The sequence below is a fragment of the Eumetopias jubatus genome, unplaced genomic scaffold (assembly GCF_037043125.1).
Source record: "Eumetopias jubatus isolate StellerSeaLion01/CBP00866 unplaced genomic scaffold, mEumJub1_p1.0 scaffold_6, whole genome shotgun sequence".
In the NCBI taxonomy this organism is placed as follows: Eukaryota; Metazoa; Chordata; class Mammalia; order Carnivora; family Otariidae; genus Eumetopias; species Eumetopias jubatus.
The window spans coordinates 94,980,661-95,000,015 of record NW_028274812.1 but is presented as its reverse complement, the minus strand read 5'-3'; the positions used below and the strand labels follow the sequence as shown (position 1 = coordinate 95,000,015).

General features: G+C 39.8%; 1 protein-coding gene across 11 annotated transcripts in view; it reads right to left on the bottom strand.

Annotated features, from left to right (window-relative positions):
* The window catches only part of DST (dystonin), a 478,002-nt gene that overhangs the window by 185,993 nt on the left and 272,654 nt on the right, over nucleotides 1–19,355 (bottom strand). For all 11 annotated transcript variants that reach the window (XM_088024332.1, XM_088024333.1, XM_088024335.1 and 8 more), the window contains one exon: nucleotides 8,268–8,434. In XM_088024332.1, the coding sequence (XP_087880458.1) occupies nucleotides 8,268–8,434 (167 nt within the window). The remainder of the gene's footprint in view (nucleotides 1–8,267; nucleotides 8,435–19,355) is intronic.

Sequence of the window (19,355 nt, the reverse complement as noted above, 5' to 3'; positions counted from 1 at the left end):
TATTAAACCACTTCATATCTCAAAATAACAAAGGAATATGAATCCGAAAATGAGTCAAAGCAGTATTGCAACAAAACAGATGGACCTCTCAAAGAAAAATAGATGGAGAGAAGACATGTTAGCTGTTCCTACAACATAAGGGAAATCTTAGTGTTAGAGACAGGTAAGAGCATGCAGACAGGAGCCAGGACAAAGAAGCCTATGTCAGGTTTCCAAGGAAGGGGAGTCTTCCATCAAAGCCCAGCCCCTGTTGCGCTGTACGGTCACGTGCCCTGCCCTGAGTGGGTCAGCAGCAGCACTTAGGGAGGAAAGGAATCTGACGTTTATCACATACTTCCTAACTCTCTGGCGTTGTGATAAGGCATCTTCTCATATGTTATCTCAAGACAGCCCCCACTGCTGGCATTCTAACTTCCGAAATAATACATCACTCTGAAATTTGCCAACTTATTTGATCATTTTTCCCCTAAACTCTTAACACATACATGCTTAGACTAACAGCTCACACACCAGAGGGAAACATAAGCCTGCAATTTCAGCTCTGGTGCATAGCTTAAAAGCTATTAAAAAAAACAAAAACACAATTTTATGAAGAAAAGGGTAAATGTTAAAAAGAACAGGGAAAAATGAATGGAGTTTAGATCTGCTAGAATGCATTAACAAAGTAAGGGAATGTTTCTCAAAGGCACCATGGAGGGGAAACAGTGCAGAGGGGGTATTTCAGTGCAATTCTTCTAGCAGACAATTCAGATATAGGTCTGAAAATTTTAAATGTATTACCCTTTGACCTAGAAATTCTACTTCTAGGACCTTATCAAAGCAACACATTCACTATCTGCACAAAGACACAAAGTCTAACACTTTTGAATAGCAAAGAACAAAATGTCCATCAATATGATGCTATTAAATTATGTTACATCTATACATTAGGATATGCTGCAGTATTTTTTTTTTTTTAAAGATTTTACTTATTTATTTGACAGAGAGAGACACAGCATGAGAGGGAACACAAGCAGGGGGAGTGGAAGAGGGAGAAGCAGGCTTCCCGCTGAGCAGGGAGCCTGATGTGGAGCTCGATTCCAAGACCCTGGGATCATGACCTGAGCTGAAGGCAGACGCTTAACAACTGAGCCACCCAGGCGCCCCTACGCTGCAGTATTTTAAAGGAATAAGGTAAACCTATTTCTGCTGATATGGAAAGACATCCAAAATAAATTAAGGAGAAAGAAAAACGCGAAATAACATATATGCCATTCTCTCAACTCTGTTTTAGAAAAGATTATAATAATGCTCAAGAGTAGGTGCTTATGTAAATTATATCTCAACAGAGATGACCCTTCCCCCCCACCGAAAAATAAGTCATTGTATATGTGCAGAAAATTTCTGGAAGAATACAAAAGAAACTGAACAGTTGCCTCTAGGCAATGGGACTGGGAATCTGGTGAAAGAAATCACATTTCAATGCATACCCTTTTATTTTATTTGAATGTTTTATTATGTTAATGTATTAACATTTTCTGTTGGTTGCTTTTTTTTTTTTAATCACAGATACAACAAAAAGTAGGGCTGTAGCAAGGAATACTTACTGTAGAAACTGCTATAAAATGTACCAGTTTTTCACGGTGAGCTCTGAGAATTTCAACTGTTTTGAGTTTATTTGATAAGGTAAATAAGCAATTTGATTTTGCCTCACAAAGTGAAATACTTGTGACTTTTTTTTAATGGATATTAACTAGATTTATTATGGTCATCATTTTGCAGTATATACAAATACCAAATTTGTACACCTGAAACTAATATAATGTTGTATGTCAATTGTACCTCAATTTAAAAAAAAGACTTTTCTGATGATAATGTGATTTTATTTTTTTTTTTTAAGATTTTATTTATTTGACAGAGAGAGAGAGAGACAGCGAGAGCAGGAACACAAGCAGGGGGAGTGGGAGAGGGAGAAGCAGGCTTCCTGCCAAGCAGGGAGCCTGATGTGGGACTTGATCCCAGTACCCTAGGATCATGACCTGAGCTGAAGGCAGATGCTCAATGACTGAGCCACCCAGGCGCCCGATAATGTGATTTTAAAAATATTATAAAAATTTATTTCACCTGTTTCTTTTTACTTTTTAAATATGGCTAATAGAACATTTAAAATGATGAACCATGAGAGACTATGGACTCCGAGAAACAGACTGAGGGTTTTGAGGGGGGGATGGGTTAGCCTGGTGATGGGTATTAAGGAGGGCACGTTCTGCATGGAGCACTGGGTGTTATACACAAACAATGGATCGTGGAACACTACATCAAAAACTAATGATGTAATGCACGGTGATTAACAGAACATAATAAAATTAAATTAAATTTTTAAAAAAAGATACCTACTAATTCCCCTATTTAAAAGTCCATGTTCTAATCAGTTCTGTTCAATAGAAATACTTGTGACTTTTCAAAAAATTAATAACCTTCAGGGCTCTGTGTCTATGCCTAGCCAATGACCACACACAAAGCAGAGCCCATACTTGTGTGGTGTATGCACACACACATACACACCCTCATACCTCTGGGTTCTGCAGCCTAAGGGCGGACCTGGTTCTGAATGGAAAAAAATCACCTCATCAACACTAATCCAACTTCCTATGGGAACATTTCAAGCCCTAAGGGGCCTCCTCCCAGTATTAAACCAGTCCAATCCAGTTTAGCTTATAAGGTGTGCCTGAATCCAAGCATGTGGCTGAATCACAGGCCTCCAGGTCAGACTATTAAACAAGACTCTGACCACAGCCTTACAGTCTAATCTTCCCAATTACAGCATCTTTAAACATTTAAAATTAATGAAATATGATGGTCCCAATAAATTCTAATTCAAAATGCAAACAATGAACAAAATAACTGCTATCCAGCTACACTCAGACAAGTGAAAAATGTCTGGCTGCCTGATTAGAAAATATTTAAATGGTGTACTCCTGAATACCATCTATCTCAAAGTTGAGTCTTACCTGAGTAATATGTTTAAAACTTGCTTGTGAAAAGAAGGCCAGCGGCCTCAAAAGGAAATTTACATGAATGAACGGCAGCATAAATTAAAAACAAGACTAGGACTAACAGATACTAGTAAGCAGAAATAATCTCTCTGCAAAATACCCCCCCACACACACACACATTTCAGTCTTGACATACTTAGCATCTTCCTCTACCACCACCTCAGGCTCGCCCAGCTCTACTACACATTTTGCACTGTTCTGTCTGGCCTGTGGGCGCACATTCGTGTTCATGCCTGCTCAGGCAGACATGTTTTCACAGTGAGTGCGGCTGTTTGGGAACTTGGCTTTCATCGATGTTCTAGGGTAGCTGTCTACATGCAGTGACTGATAAATTAAGACAAGTCAGGGGTTGGATTTCAAGCTAGAAGTCAGAGCTTTATTTCTTTCAAAGTAAATCAATTTTACTTTGATACTTGGGCACACTCTTAAATCAGAACACAGAAATATCAGTTGAACCTTCTGTTTGGAACACCTACTATGAAGAACGTGTGCTAAGGATGGGAATTTTAGTCCTCTATATCCAAACTCTACCCCAGAGTGATTAATCTACTAGAGTTTAGAATCCTGTGGCTGCGGATTCTCAGTTAATTCTACTTCTCTTGCTTTTAAGTTACGTACTCATCGAATGCTTTTGTGACATCCTTTTGATCCAAGTCCATCAAATCCAGTCTTCCTTGTTACTCTTTTCAATGAAACTTAAGGTTAGGGGCAAGAGTGAGGCTTATTTACCCGAGATCTCTTACCAGTTGCGGTTTGCAGTGAAAAGATTTTAATATGCTTTAAAGAAAACTTAAACTATACAAAGAAAACAAGTTCAAACTAGTACAGGTATATGGCAGTTTTATTATTTGAATTCTTTCCATTAAAAACTGAACATAACAAACAGACATTCCTAGAAGGAATTAGGAACAGCTTCCTAAGACAGAATTAATAGAAAACGATAGTGTTTGTATCATTAACTGATTTATTTATTATTTTTAATTAAAGTATAGTCAACATACAATGTTATATTAGTTTCAGATGTACAACATAGTGATTCTACAATATAGCACACTGTGCTCATGATAAGCATAGTTATAATCTGAATCACTGACCTATTTAAATAGATCCTATAGGGACGCCTGGGTGGCTCAGTCGGTTAGGTGTCCAACTCAGTTTCAGCTCAGGTCATGATCTCAGGGTCATGAGATTGAGCCCGCATTGGGCTCTGCACTGGGCATGGAGCCTGCTTATGATTCTCTCTTCTCCCTCTCTGCCCCTCCCCTCAACTTGCATGTGCTCGCTCACTTGCTCTCTCTAGAAAAAATCCTACGGAACTTCGTAATCTCTTCCACTAAATCATACTACTTTATCGTTCTTATTAGCCTTTGTGTAATCCAGGCTCTTCACTTCTTTAGGATAATATGACATACCAAAACTATAGAACAGTTCATTTGTGGTTTTGCTCTTACTTATGCTAAGTGTTTTCATGTTCTCTTATTATCTACAATGTTCCTCACTACATTATGAGTTGTTGTGATGCTATTTTCGTTGATGGCTAATTCCAAGTTATGCAATTAATGTTGTTCCTCATTAATTTCCTACAAGGGACAAAGATCTTTAGTTGGCATTTATAAATGTACCACTATTCATTTAGTCATTTCTTAAATTCATCAAGAATTTTCATATATCTTTGCTGAATATCATTAGCTTTCAACGCTGCACTATCCAGTTGCTCAGGTCAACAGTTCCATTTCTTGATATCTAGTTTGCCTGCAGGGGATTATGATAAGTACTTATACAGAAGCCTATGAGGACTTGAGACTCCAGAGCAGTCACCTCCATCATTTAAAAGGTAGGTCATTTCCCTTTTGAGCCCCAGTTTCTTTATTTAATAATTTGATAACTTAATACAAAAATAAAAATGGAAATAGTGTCATCTCTTTCATAGGACAGTGACCATTTTAAAAGCTATCATATATAAAAACAGCTAACACAAAAATTGATACATGGTCAACAGTCTGCACATATTTCTTGGGGGCCTTCTATGTGACAGTTACTTTCTTTTTAACTTCAGGGATCATCTATAAATTAGTCTTATGATAAAAATTTCTCTTCATTTTTACTTCATGTTAGTAAAGTATTGCTTACTGGTATAAACAAACATTCTCTCCACTTCAAAAGTCATATTCTTATATGGGAGCACTAATAAAAATATATGCTGGACAGTCCAACTTAATGTACTTGATTAACTTTTGACAATATTTACAGTAATACAAAATCTGAAAGATGCTATTTCTCTGTTCCCACTTTAGATCAGTATTTCTAAACCGTCAGAAGATAATGTACATAAAAATCTGATGAGATCACTTACTACAAATGATATTGGTTTACTTTTCAATGACAAACAGTATCCATTTTCCTTCTAATCTCCAGAGAAATCTTTCATATTCTCTCTAGGGCATGTAAACTTGCTCCCTGAGGAGCCCACATCCCTCCTTCCAGCCACAGCAGCATCTGAAGGTTCTTTCCTGCTAAGCATTCATTCCCTCTTAAGATCCTTATCAACCAAGTATTCCATACAGTTAGACTTGGTATTTGAGTAAAAACCAAACCCATGTGTCACCACCTCAGATCATTTTTATTACATAAGTCACATTGAACTCATATAAAAAAGGTCTTTTTATCCAAAAACTACACCCAAAACCCAATTAAGTGGATATGTTCCTATGGCAAATCCAAATACATTACAAAATTTATGGAAATAATTATCAAGTAAAAACAACTATAAATTACACACTACTCTCTAAATGTGATTACTACTGTCCAATATCCAAAAATCTGCTTATAGGGATTTTATAATTGTTTATAACTTTCTCATCTCCCTTTAGTATTTTAAGGCATTCAACAGTGAAAATTATGTGTAGTTCAACCCTATCCATTTAATTCTTACACATGCTAGAAGAAAAAAACGTGATTGTTTTTTAAGTAAAAAGAAAAGCCTGAGGACCTTAGCTAAAAATACAGTTCCACACATGAAAGATTTCTTCCAGTGAAAAAGGCCACTGTAATATTTTACGAGGCACAGGATAACTTAACAAACTTCAGCAACAAAGAAATCTTGTGAGCACTTAAACCTGATACTCCCTATTTTTACCATGAATTCTAACAAGGAAAAACAAAGCCAACTAGGAAATCAAAATTCAAAGTTAAAGCTAAACAATCTTCTAAAATGATCACTCCACCAGATTAAAAGTTCAAAACAAATAACATTCACAAGATCTAAATTCCCTCCTAAAGCAATATGAGCTCTGTAACATTAAACTTCCCCAGGAAATTTCACCATCTCTGACAATGACTTATTTAAGTACTTAGGAGAAAAATGCACAGCATGCATCCACTAATTTGTACTTCTACTCTTTCACAAGTATTAAAGAGACAATGTCTAGAGACCATTGTTTTTAAAAGTCAATTATTTTAGAAGAATAGCTGGCTTCTAAATGCTTTGCTTCTACTTAAAACACTTCAAAGAGAAAAGAGCACACCCTCAAAGATGCATCATGACATAAATCCTTCAGGTATAACAATCCAAATATGTTTATTCAAAGGCCAAGAAGATCTTATCATCCCAGGTATAAAATGTGCCCAGCTACAAAGCCTTCTGATGGCTTCATGTTTTAAGTCACACGAGAAGTGCATTGTGATAATTGAAATGTAACCACTAAACCCTCTTCGCACTGTGTTACTCAAGGAGATCTGGTACTTTCTTTTCAGCATGTGTAGGCAAGTTGATTCTGGCTTTTTTTTTTAATCAGGCAGACTATACCTACCTGTACTGAAATGGTGTTCCATAAAGGAAGCAAACTACTACAGTGTTTTAAAGGGGCTTGGAGTGTGGATGCGTGGGAGATTCGTTACAGTGTTACTGACGGTGAAATTTCCAAAATAAAAATGAGAGAAAGAGAAGAAGGGGAGAGAAAAGGGTAGTGAAAGGAAAAACATAAAGAGAAAGGAGAGAAACGGAGAGAATGGGATTTTAAATCATGCAGACCTGGGTTAAAATCTCAGCTCTATAATGTATTAGTAGCGTAACCTTGGCAAATCCAAGGCTCCTCCTCTGTGAAAGTGGGATAAACAACAGTCACTGTTTTGTGGGATTGTTGGGAGACCTGAATGAGATAACATATGGAAAGCAATGAACAGAATGCCTCACGTATAGAAAGTTAACAAAATATTAACTACTCTATATAATTACTGTTTTTACCAAATAAGTTTGTTAGTCTAATGAGTTATAGCTTCAGCTTATCCTATCTAGGAAGACAGTTTTTGACTACATGATGTAATTTTTGCAAAACTAAGAAAAGTAACTGAGATCAAGAAATACATTGTTTTCAGTAAATATTTCCTGGGGATCTAGCTCCTTATAAGACAACAAAAGCATGGAGTCAAAAACCAGAGGCCCGGGGTCTGAATCTCAAAGCTGCCTCTTGCTGGCTATGTGACTATATGCAAGTTTTACTCTGTGCCACAGTTTTTATGTCAACTGAGGATGATAATATTCCTGTAGGGATGTTGTGAAGACTAAATAAGTTAATACACGTAAAAACTGCTTAGGATAGTGTCTGGCACTTAGTAAGTGCTTTGTCAGTATTAACTGGGATTTGCTGTTAATAATTCTCAGCATTTGGGGGGCCTGGCTGGCTCAGTCAGAAGAGCACCTACTCTTGATCTTGGGGTTGTGAGTTCGAGCCCCATGCTGGGTGGAGAGATGAATAAATAAAACAAATAAACTTTAAAAAAATAATAATAATTCATACCAGAAAACTGTTAACCACCCCAAAGTTGGCCACTTTTGAACCCCGCTACTTACTAGAGTTACGAGGAGACTCTAATTTGGACATGTGCGAGCTCTAAATTGGAACTAAACCCTCACCCTACCATTCATCAGTCCTCCGTATGCACAACTGAGCTCATCCAAGATTCTATATTGTCAGAGCTTACTGTCCTCCAAGTTACCAGCAAAATCCAAAGGCATATTATAGCTGTGTGAGTCTGTGTGTATGCACAAGTTTAGAGTGATGATCTTGGAGCGGTGGGAATGTGATGCTTCTACTTGTGTCTGGTCTGTATTTTCTAACTTTCTGCCATGCACATGTATTACTTTTGTAACAATAAAAGGTTATTTTGAAATTTGGAAATGGAAGAAACACTTCTCATATTTGTCTGAGAAAAAAGACCCCACCAATTCCATACCTGTATTTATGAATGATGGCATTAAATAGTTTTCCATCTCTCCAGCAGGTAGTGAAATTTTCACACCGTATTCCAGCGTAACCCTCTGTTGCCTGCTGTGTCCATAGTAGCAATCTCTCCTTAGCAGACATATCCTCTGACTCTCCAGTAACATGGATATCAGATATCTAAATATAATAGAAAGCGTTAAAACATTAGGAAGAAAGCTAGCTCAGACTGAGAACCTACTATGTGCCCAGAACTTCGCAAGTATTATTTTACTTAATCCTCATAATTCTCACTGGAAAGCTAAGTATATTTTTCCCATTTTACATATAGGGAACCTGAGTTTCAAAGAGGTTCATAGATAGAAAACTAGGATTTAACCCAAGCATCTAGTTTTTTCATTATGCCAAAATGTCACAGCGTTGAAAATTCCAATTTTCAATGAGATTCCTCTTTACTAATCAGATGGGTTAAAACAACTCAACCAAATGTTTTTCCAAGTTCAAGATCAAAAGTAAAACCTACAAATTAATCTATATTACTACCCTCAGAGGAGGACTTGATCCAACAGGTATTCTGTATAAAGAACGAAGAAAGTCCCCAATTTACTACATTACATAACAATTTGACGTAAAGTCTCTTTAACTTTCTCATGATTCCTTGCGTAGCTTACTCAACATGAAATCTGATTTAACTGACTTTTCCCTATACTTTACTTGTTTTCATTAAATTTTCTAAAAGTCTCTTCCACTAAATAAAACAGATCACCAGTTCACATGATTTACATTTACATAAGGGTCCTACTTAATCTGCAGATAATGACATTAAGGCACAAAGTGACTCTACCAGGGGTCACACAGTGATTCCAAAGCTGGGATTAACACCAACAGACAACTGTTCCACCAAATCAGTGCAGGATGCAAAGCCAAGGGATCAAGGAGCCAGGCGGGAAGCCAGGATCAAGATGAGTAAATAAGGAGTTGGAAGCAATACATGGGGAGTCACAAATCATCTTGTAATAGGAAAAACATCAGTAAAGTCATGAGATTGGCTTCTAAACCTGGCCACTAGTCCCAGAGCTTTGAATAATTCATTTCATGTCTGTGAGCCAACTTCCTCATCTATAAAATGAGGAGGTAGGAGGTAGAGACAGATCATGTTTAAGACTCTTTTCAGTCTCAAGTCCTACTCAGAGACTAAATACAGCACAGAAGTCAGGGGTCAAAACAGGCAGAGTCAAACAACTGAAAGCAGAAAATTTTAAAAACCTAGACTGAAGAAAGCCTTTTACGTACAGCAGTGCAAGGCTCAAACAGGAAGCCCTTTATTCCTCCCAGCTGCCACAAGGGCTGGAGGCATGGCCCACCGGGGACCCAGTGCAGGCTGCGGCAGTTAAAGTCCACGCCAGGCCTGGCAGTCCCTAACAACACCACATGGACATGCCGGCAGGGGCCACACACACCCTTTCTCCACTATTCAGCACAGACATGCTCCTTGACAGATAATTGGAAAGTGGAGCACAGTGTCTCAATTTATTTTTTTAAAGATTTTTATTTATTTACTTGAGAAAGAGAGCATGAGTGGGGGGAGGGGCAGAGGGACAGGGAGAAGCAGGCTCCCTGCTGAGCAGGAAGCCCCACATGGGGCTCAATCCCAGGACCCTGGGATCATGACCTGAGCCAAAGGCAGACGCTTAACTGACTGAGCCACCCAGGCATTCCCCATAAGTGTCTCAATTTAATCATCTTTCCTAAGAATCTGTGCTAATCTCCATAGCATGGAAAGAACTATGTGCACACATGAACACATTATATATAATATACAGGAAGAAATCCTTTTTCTTTTTTTAACATGGAGAAAAAGAGCAGAAAAACCACTAATATTCTTCCATCCAACTTCCAACTGATATTCTAATCTAAAATTATGCTAGAGAGGGGTGCCTGGGTGGCTCAGTCAGTTAAGCTTCCAACTCTTGATTTTGGTTCACATCATGATCTCAGAGTCCTGAGATCCAGCCCCACCTTGGCTCTGCATTCAGCCTGGAGTCCGCTTAGGATTCTCTCTCCGTCTCCCTCTGCCCCACCCCCAACTTGTACACTTTCTCTCATTCTCTAAATAAATTAATAAATAAGATTTTTAAAAATCAATAAATAAAATTATGCTGGAGAGCCTTTCTGGCACATCCCGGGAGTTTAAATCCTATCTCCACCATTTATGTTCCAGTCACTCAACTGCTTTAAGACCATTCTCTGGGGACACTTGGGTGGCTCAGTCATTAAGCGTCTGCCTTCGGCTCAGGTCATGATCCCAGGATCCTGGGATCGAGCCCCGCATTGGGGTCTCTGCTCAGCAGGAACCTGCTTCTCCCTCTCCCACTCCCCCTGTTTGTGTTCCCTCTCTTGCTGTGTCTCTCTCTGTCAAATAAATAAATAAAATCTTTAAGAAAAAAAAAAGACCATTCTCTGACTTGTAAAATCATGATGGTAATTGTTACTACACTGTGTTGCGAGAATGTAACAACATGAACATGGCATAATATCAGCAATCTGATCGTGGTTTTTATCATTCTGTTTTGACAAAGGGGGAAGCAAAAACTTGGTTGTATTATTCTCCCAATTCCCCTACTATGAAGGGAAGTAAAAAATAAAGTTTTTAAATTTGCTGCTCAAACAAATCAAAATCTATAAAAACCAGAGTTCAGAGAAATGAATCTAGGAAACGGTGCACAAGAAAGTTGAGCCTCCAGGTAAAATCTGACAACAGGTTCCTCTTAGCCTTTACGAATTGTAAGATCAACTGCTTCTGGAAACCCTTATAACAGCACGGGAGCTACAAGGGTAGTAATTACAACTATATAAAGAAAAGGAAGGTAACTGGAGAGAGGGGGAACTATTTTCTGCAGGTGGAGAACCATCCCAGTCCAGTCACTGAATTACCTATTTACGAGGGAAGTCAGTAAGTTTTGACTACAAGGTAAGTTTAATAGGTTCAAGTGCTCCACAGCACTTTACCCGGGAAGGATATTAAAGGAAGGGGAGTTTAGAGGATGAAAACGGTCAAATATCAACCAGGAGAAAGTAATCTTATGAAATAAGTTTCCAGGGGATGAATTTGAGATTATTACTCCCACACACACTATTTCAGACTGTTACACATGCACACACTATTTAAAAACCTGTGATTTTCAAATGTTATGAACCAAACTTTAACATATCAAAGACTGCTCATATTCAGTTTTTCCTGTTATTTCCAATTACTTGAGTATTATTCCTACAAGGAAACTCTGGGTATTTTTTAAAATGTCCTGTTACCATTAACCACTACCTCTCTGAGTATATCAAACTTTTCATAATACTGCGCAACCGAAACCAAAATGAAAAATAAGTTAAACTCTAAAAATTAAGTCTGTAGTCATCACTGATGACCCCTGATTTAAAATCTGTGCATTCAGCAAATCAGCTTGAATCCTCCATCAGTGACAGGTCAGGTCTGATTCCAGGAAGTAATCAAGCTTCCTCCCTTCAAATCCTGGAGGCAGTTCGAAGATCTGAGAAGGCATGCATTCACGCCACCTGGACTCAGATTCCAACTCCAACAGCAGAATTATGAACGAGAGCCATTCACACCATCGTTCTAAAATCCATTTTCTTCATTTTGAAAACTTAAATGATGACCTCATCACTTCTACCTCCTTGAGTGGTTCTACAGATTCCATAAAATAAATCGACATCAAACGCTTCGCACAGTGCCTGGCATGTAGAAACCTCTATAAATGTTAGCTATTCCCGCTGCAATTTTATTAGCCATGCTTGCCGCTTAACGTTTCTCCCCAACAATCTGTCAGCTAGCACCAAAAACAAAGTCCTTTCTCGCCACGTTCCTTTGGGAAACTCGAAGCCCTCGTGCCTCACATCCAGGTCATTGCTGGCTCCCACCCAAATGCAGGCTCTTCCTGTCGTGGAGCCTCCCGTGACTGTATGTCATGCTTCATCTCTCCTGACCCGGTTTGACACCATTCTCAAGCTTTCCAGAAATGTCTATTCTGTGGTAAACAAAGTCTCTCACCTCTTCTGAACCTCACACCACTTCTACCATTTTACTGAACCAGGTCTGCCCCTCTTGCCCCAGGTCAAGTCCCACCCACGCCCCCGGCCCGTAGCAGGGCAAGTGTAGTCCAACTCCCCCAGTGACGCACAACCAATAGTTTTCCAACCATGACCCAATACGTCCCAAGACCTCATTTTTACATCACAGGCCACTCTTGTACTACCACCTTCTTCTCCTTAAAAATGATCCCGCACACCCCCCCCCCACCCTCCGCAAAGATCCAACACCTGGCTCAGCGTGTACCTGTCTCCCTCACAGTCCACCTTCTCTCCACACCTACTGCTAACATCCTGGATCTCAGCATCTTATGCCAGAACTACCGCAGTTAAGACATTTAACTTCTAATAGTGAGTTCCTGTTCTTCTACTTTCATTCTCTATCCCCAGCTAAACCACTCATCTGGCTTCATCAACATCTCACATTCCTTGACTTGTCCAGTTGGGTCCCACTCTATGAGCTCTCTTCTACCTTCACCTCCTCCTCTATCTGGCCTGTATGACAGGATCCACCACTTCAAATACCTTCTCCTTGCCCTGCAACCCCCTGGCCAAAGCCCAATCCTGATCAAGTCAGCTGTAAGCCTCCTCTACTCGTGCCCTATGCTCTAAGCTCCACAGGAAAACCATAGTCCCATGTGGTCTGCTGCCACCATAAATTCCAGCTTCGCAATTCAGCTAAGTGCTCTAAGAAACCTAGCACTTCTTCTTGATGTCCTAATTGGCCAGTTTTTCCATCCTTCACAATATCTCTTTCAATATTCTTTACCATTTGCAAAAACTCCCTAACCCCATACCCCCTTATGTTTCACAATCACTTTTTTATCTCCTTCTTTATAAAGAAAATAGCAACATGAGTAAGAACTCCCTCCCTTCCCTGCCCTGCTACCCACAAATTTGGCTTCCACATGACCTGCTTTTCTCCTGTGCTCAGAATCCTTCCACCTCCTGCCTTCCTGGGAGTCTCACTCTATCAATCATTCCCTCTTCATCTGGGTCTCTGCTCTCAGTACTTAAAATGCCCAACTCTCTTCCATCCTAAAATAAATAAGCTTCATAAACTCAATTCCCTCTTTACTTATCATTGTCTCTCTCTCTTCCCAGTAAAGCAACTGAAAAAAAAAACCCTCTGTATTTTTTGTCTTTTTAAAAAATAGATTTTATTTTTGTATTTTTTACCTTTATTATCTTTACCTGTCAACCTGTTGTGGCTTGGCTTCCATCCCAATCACTCCACTAAAACTAAGTAGCAGTGAGCGAACAAGAAAGTGAGGGAGGTTCCTGCTCATGACTTGATTTTCCCAATGAAAAAAGGAAATCAGATGGTGAAAAGTAACAGAGGAAGTGGTGGGCACAAAAAGAGGGAGGTCACATGACACCTGAAGAGCTCAAAGATATGGTGAGCAATCATCTACTGCCTCCTCTTCCATAGTCTCACTTATTCACTAAGCACTCACAAATGTCTGCTCGTACCAGTACTGGGCATTGGTCATACAACCATCCTCATGGAGCCTGCAACCTAATGACAGAAAAACATCTTGGAGAAGAACTCAAGGGTTGCTTTCTAATCCGTCCATTTTCTTTTCTTTTTTTTTTTTTTTTTTAAGATTTCATTTATTTATTTTAGAGCGAGAGAGATAGCAAGAGAGAGCAAAAGCAGGGGGAGGAGCAGTGAGAGAGAGAAGCAGGTTCCCCGCTGAGCAGGGAGCCCTCTGTGGGGCTCAATCCCAGGACCCTGGGATCATGACCTGAGCTGAAGGCAGATGCTTAAAGGACTGAACCACCCAGGTGCCCCTCAATCCGTCCATTTTCTAATCCTGATCTCTCAGGCATCTGTCAGTGTTAGTCTCTCCTCCCTGGCTTCCCTGATGTCACTCCTTCCGGGTTTTCCTCCTGCCCCTCTGGCCTTTCTCAGTTTTCTGCTACCCTTCCTGTAGTGCTGTTCCTCAGGCTTGGAGCTCAGCACCCCTCTTTCTACTCTCCCTGGATAATCTCATCTTCTATAGTGGTTTCAATGCCCCCCTCATATTGATGACTCTGGGATCCCTAGGTTACACCCAAACCTCACCCCTGAACTCAAGACCTATAAATTCCAACTCCCTAATGAACACTTCTGTCAAAATAGTAACATTAACCAAATCTGAGCACTTCAATGAGCCAGACAGTGTGCTCAAGTGCTTCCCAAATATTATCTCATGATCATCACAACAGACAATCTCATTTTACACATGATAACGAAGCACAAAGTGGCTATGTGGCTTGCTCAAGTGCACAAACTACTAACAGGTAGAAGTAAAACCCGGACTTGAATCTATCCGGCTCTACTGTGCTTTAGCACACAACCTCTTCAAATTCACTGCAGAGAAAAATCCATTTCTCTTTCTCCATCCTGCTCTTCTTTCTGTATTCGTAGCTTGGAGGACGGCCCCATCATTTGCCTGGTTGCCCCCGAATCACAAACCCTGAAGTCCTCCCTGATGCCTTTTTCTCTGTCCATACCTACCTTCAATTGGTCACACGGTCCTATGTAGCCTCATCTCCCCACCCTCCCCTTCAACACTCACCCAAAAACCTCCTCATGCTCCAGCCACACTGAGCGACTCCTTGTTCCCTCAATAAGAACACATTTCCATGGGACACTATGCATTGATATATGCTCCTTCTTACCTCTAGAATGCCTTCACCAGCTGCCGCCCCAGTCAAGCTCTTCACTTCTCTGTCCCTTTGAGGAACCCCGTCCCACCATCCTCTGTGCTCCCACAGCGCCCACACAGACTGCTATCCTAGTACATTTTGTGTATCATTATTAGATAACTTCTCTCCCTCTAACACATGAGCAAATACACACAAAATAAAGGTGTCTTCTTCATCTTCGTATTTCAGCGTCTAACCCAGTCACAGCTTGGCACATAATAGAAAGTAAATGTCCCATGAACATATGTCTTTGTGACTGAGTTTGGCACCTGTGGAATCTGAATTTCATTCAGGCAACCAGGATATCCTTGATCACTTCTGCTTCATCATATACTTCAAGGTCCCACACAGGAAGGAGAGGCTTTAATACTACAGTGGATGTGCAAACTCCAACCAACAAAACTGATGCATCCATAAAAATGTCACTTGACCAAGGAGGTTTTTGTCTGCTTACTATTAACACAATAGAAATGACACATTTGACAACATTTTTCAAAAAATTTATTTTAGCACTGCATAAAAACCACCTAAATCTAGTATTCTCCAAGTTCAAGGAGAGAGGAGATCAAAATGTTTGAATTAAAATGTCTTTATATCACAAGTCCCAGTGAACGCCAATGTCAACTCACAGTATCTTTCAAGACCCAATTATGACAGGACATTAGAATGGCCCTGAACTCCGCAAAGCTTCCACCTTCTTCTAGAACTGAGTCTAACTATTGGGAACCTGAAGTTCTTATAAACTGTCATAACTTGGTCTGCATCTAAGGAGCTTTCTATTTTACTCACAATTGAAATAATTCTCTTGGCCTATTTTTTTTAATTTTTCAACTAAGCAACTTCACTGACTTTTTTTCTGGCATATCTGCTTTAACTGTGAAATTTCAGTAAATAGTTTATCACAGATCTGCTTAAATTTACTTTTAGTATTATCAGATATAATTGGTTCAATTCCCACATGAAAATGGTACTGAAGTGGTTGAAGCAAGTTAACAGAAAAACACCCAATCTCCATATATTTTTTGCTAAATATATATACACTGAATTGGCCAAATCTTTATTTCACTTGAATTACAGAAGAAATGTTATTTCCTTCGCATAAAGCCCAGAAGATGGTGGTGTCACTACCAGGCTAGAACAAGAAAGGGTAATTTGCCTTTTACCACCATTCTATTTACGTGTATTCCTCTTCCAAGATAGTTCAAACCAAAATTAGAAAGAGGAATCTACAAGATTTTTATGTGAAGTGCAAGTATCTTCTAGAGCCCTGACAAAAGCTGGTTTACAGAGAACAGTTTGGGGTTTAAAAATATGCGACAGTAAGGCATTCTCAAAAACTGCATGGTCACGTTATTAGAAAGTGGGTTCTCCAATGGGGATTCTAAAAGCATTGTTCTTACTGGAATTAGAACAAATGCTCAGAAAAATCTAACCATTTAGATAAGAAGTCCTCAAAACCATTTGATTTAGAAATATGGCTGCAGGCTATATATTTTAGCAAAATTATTTTGAGCCATGTAGGGCATAAAGAAAGAATCCAGATACCTAGTATATGAAATCATTTTCATAGTTCAGGATCCTGAGCCTTGAGAATAAAGAAGTCATTATTTCTGTTTTATCTTTTCACTCCATACAAGATCAAAAACTGAAATTAAAAAAAAAAAACAAAAACCTCAGCCTAAAAAAAAATGCTACCAACAACAAAACAAAGTTTTCATACTCTTTACTACCTTCACATCTCTTTTTCCCACATTACCTCTACCCTTAGACACAACACTGATGTTTTACCACATAATTTCTCTTCTCCCTCTTGGCAGAGCAGAGACAACATACAATGATTGAAACAGTAATGACTGGAACTAAAAGAAGGTGCTGGGGGCTGTAGGAAAGTCTCAGGGTGGGGGTGTAAAGAGGTACAGACAGAGAGAACTCAAACACAAGAAAGCAAGTCTAACCCAAATGCACAGAGTTCTAACTGTGGTGGAACCAGGCATGTGCCTGCTCAGGGATGAGCTTCGTTTCATAGTGCACACTGACCCAGGGCTTCATACGGCACTATCAAGCAATGTGAAGCAGTCTCAACAAACAGCTCAGAAGACACAATAAATACCTGAAAACAAACAGATTATTTTGCTTCTGCAATCTGGGATCCAAAGAAACCAGTGCTAGAACTCTCAAAAAATAAAAGCATGAGTTGCTCCAACCCTTCTAAAACCTCGTCATGTGTATTGACTTGTCCTGCCACTCACGCTCAGTCATCTGCTAGTCTCCCACATCCTTAGGGAAGACACAAGCACCTAATAACATGGACATATTAGATGTCCTAAGACTGTGTTTAGGGGAGGAGAAAAAGGGCCTTTTATTCCCTGTTTTCTCTCTTTCCCCACTACCAATTATTGAGTTGCGGTAACTACTATGCTTGGTCTGGACCATCACTTCTAGTCTCCAATGTCAATACCAATGACATCTTTTAAGACACAGTCATGAGAGACCTAGAATAATACTGGGCTCAAAAGAGCTTCCATCTTCTTCTGGAACTAAGCCTCAGTGTCTGGATTAGTAACAGTCTCCTAACTAGTCTCATTGCACCAAGGCTCGGCTGCTCTCAAATGCCAGTTCAGGTTGTCCTTGACTCTGCTGTATTCCAGCTCAGTCTTGGCTGATCTCTCTAGACTCAAGCCATTCCCTTTTCGATTCTGTGATCAATGAAGTTCAAACCATATGGACCACATGTTCCCTCTTTCTTAGGGTCCTCCATTCAAGCTACTTCTCCCCTTTAAACAGTCTCCTCACACTCTGCCCAACATGACACAAATTAGGTGCTCAATATCTGCTGAATAAGAAGGGGGAGAGGAAAGAAGGAAGGAGGGGAGGAAGGAGGGAAGGAAGGAAGGAAGGAGGGAAGGAAGGAAGGAAAGGGGGGAGGGAAGGAGAGAGGGAGGGAAGGAAGGAGGGAAGGGGAAAAGGAATGAAAGATCAGAAACATGGTTCATGTTTTCACTTGATATGAATGAGTTTTAACCTATCATGTCCTGACCACTGCACAGAAGTACCCAGCAACAAGCACAATCCCAGAGGACACTCAGCAAGAGCCTGACATTAGGTAGTAAAACTAAGCTTCATCTGCATCATTTCTCTAAAACAATTTCACAAACTTGACACAACAGATAACCTCAAAACATCTTTCTGATGAAAGAAAACAATCCAACATATCCCATCTCATAGCGCACTCTGCTTTCATTCACAGCTTCTTGCTAGATGACCCACTTACTGCTAAGTGAATGGCAACTGCCTCACCGTATTGGTCAGCTGAGGCTGTAAATGTGAAAGTCCTTTGAGCAAAGTCAATGCCACCAGACAACTGGGCGACAGGAACACCCTATTTTTACAGATGTTGTCATGGTTCTGGCATGCACTGAGAACACGAGAACAGCCAACTTGCAAAGTCGAGTCGGATACTCCCTAAATGATTCACTTTATTTCTTTAAAGAATGCTTGGATTTCATTCTTCTATACAAGGCAAATAATGCAACATTTTTTTTATATTTTAAAATACTTATAATTTACTGAAAAGATTAAAAAGTTTAATCAAAGTTACTACTTAAATAATTTCTGTATAACACTGGAAAAGGCGACATCTCTGAAGGTAAGAAAACTAAGATGTCTAGCTTACAGAAAGCTATAAATATCCTTAAGGATTAAGCAATCAGGGGAACTCAAACTGAAAATATGGAAAGCCATGTGAGGAACCCCTCATTTCATTGGTGAGCAAGCTGAGGCTATAAGAAGTGAAGTGAATTGTCCAGGGTCTCACAGACTTAGGTCTCCTAAATTCCAGTCCAGAATCTGCAAGAAGTTTCTCCTTCACATTTAGAAAAGAAATCTATCCTTACAACTCACACTCATTTTTCCCTCCAGGTCAGTAGCCACAGGGGGTGGCTCCCTTTCCATGCACCATCTGCTGAGAAAATGGCTGTACACACACGGGTCATGAGAGGGACCCCTTACCTCTGCCTTAACCCCTAAAGTCAAGCCCTTTTCACTGGAGCTTCTCAGTCTCCATGTTGGCCAAGCAGCTGATAACGTAGAACTCTACACATTTTCAGAGGAAGATATACCCCTGGATCTCACACATGAACTGAAGGTCAGGGTTCACCGAAATACTCCTCACTAAACTAAACACAATACCCCAACTGACGGCCTTTCCCTCACAGAACAGCCGATTTGCCTCCAGCATTATGTTCTCTTCTTCTCTCATACCAGAGCTACTATCAACAATGTCTCTGAAATGTTCTAAGATGTAAGT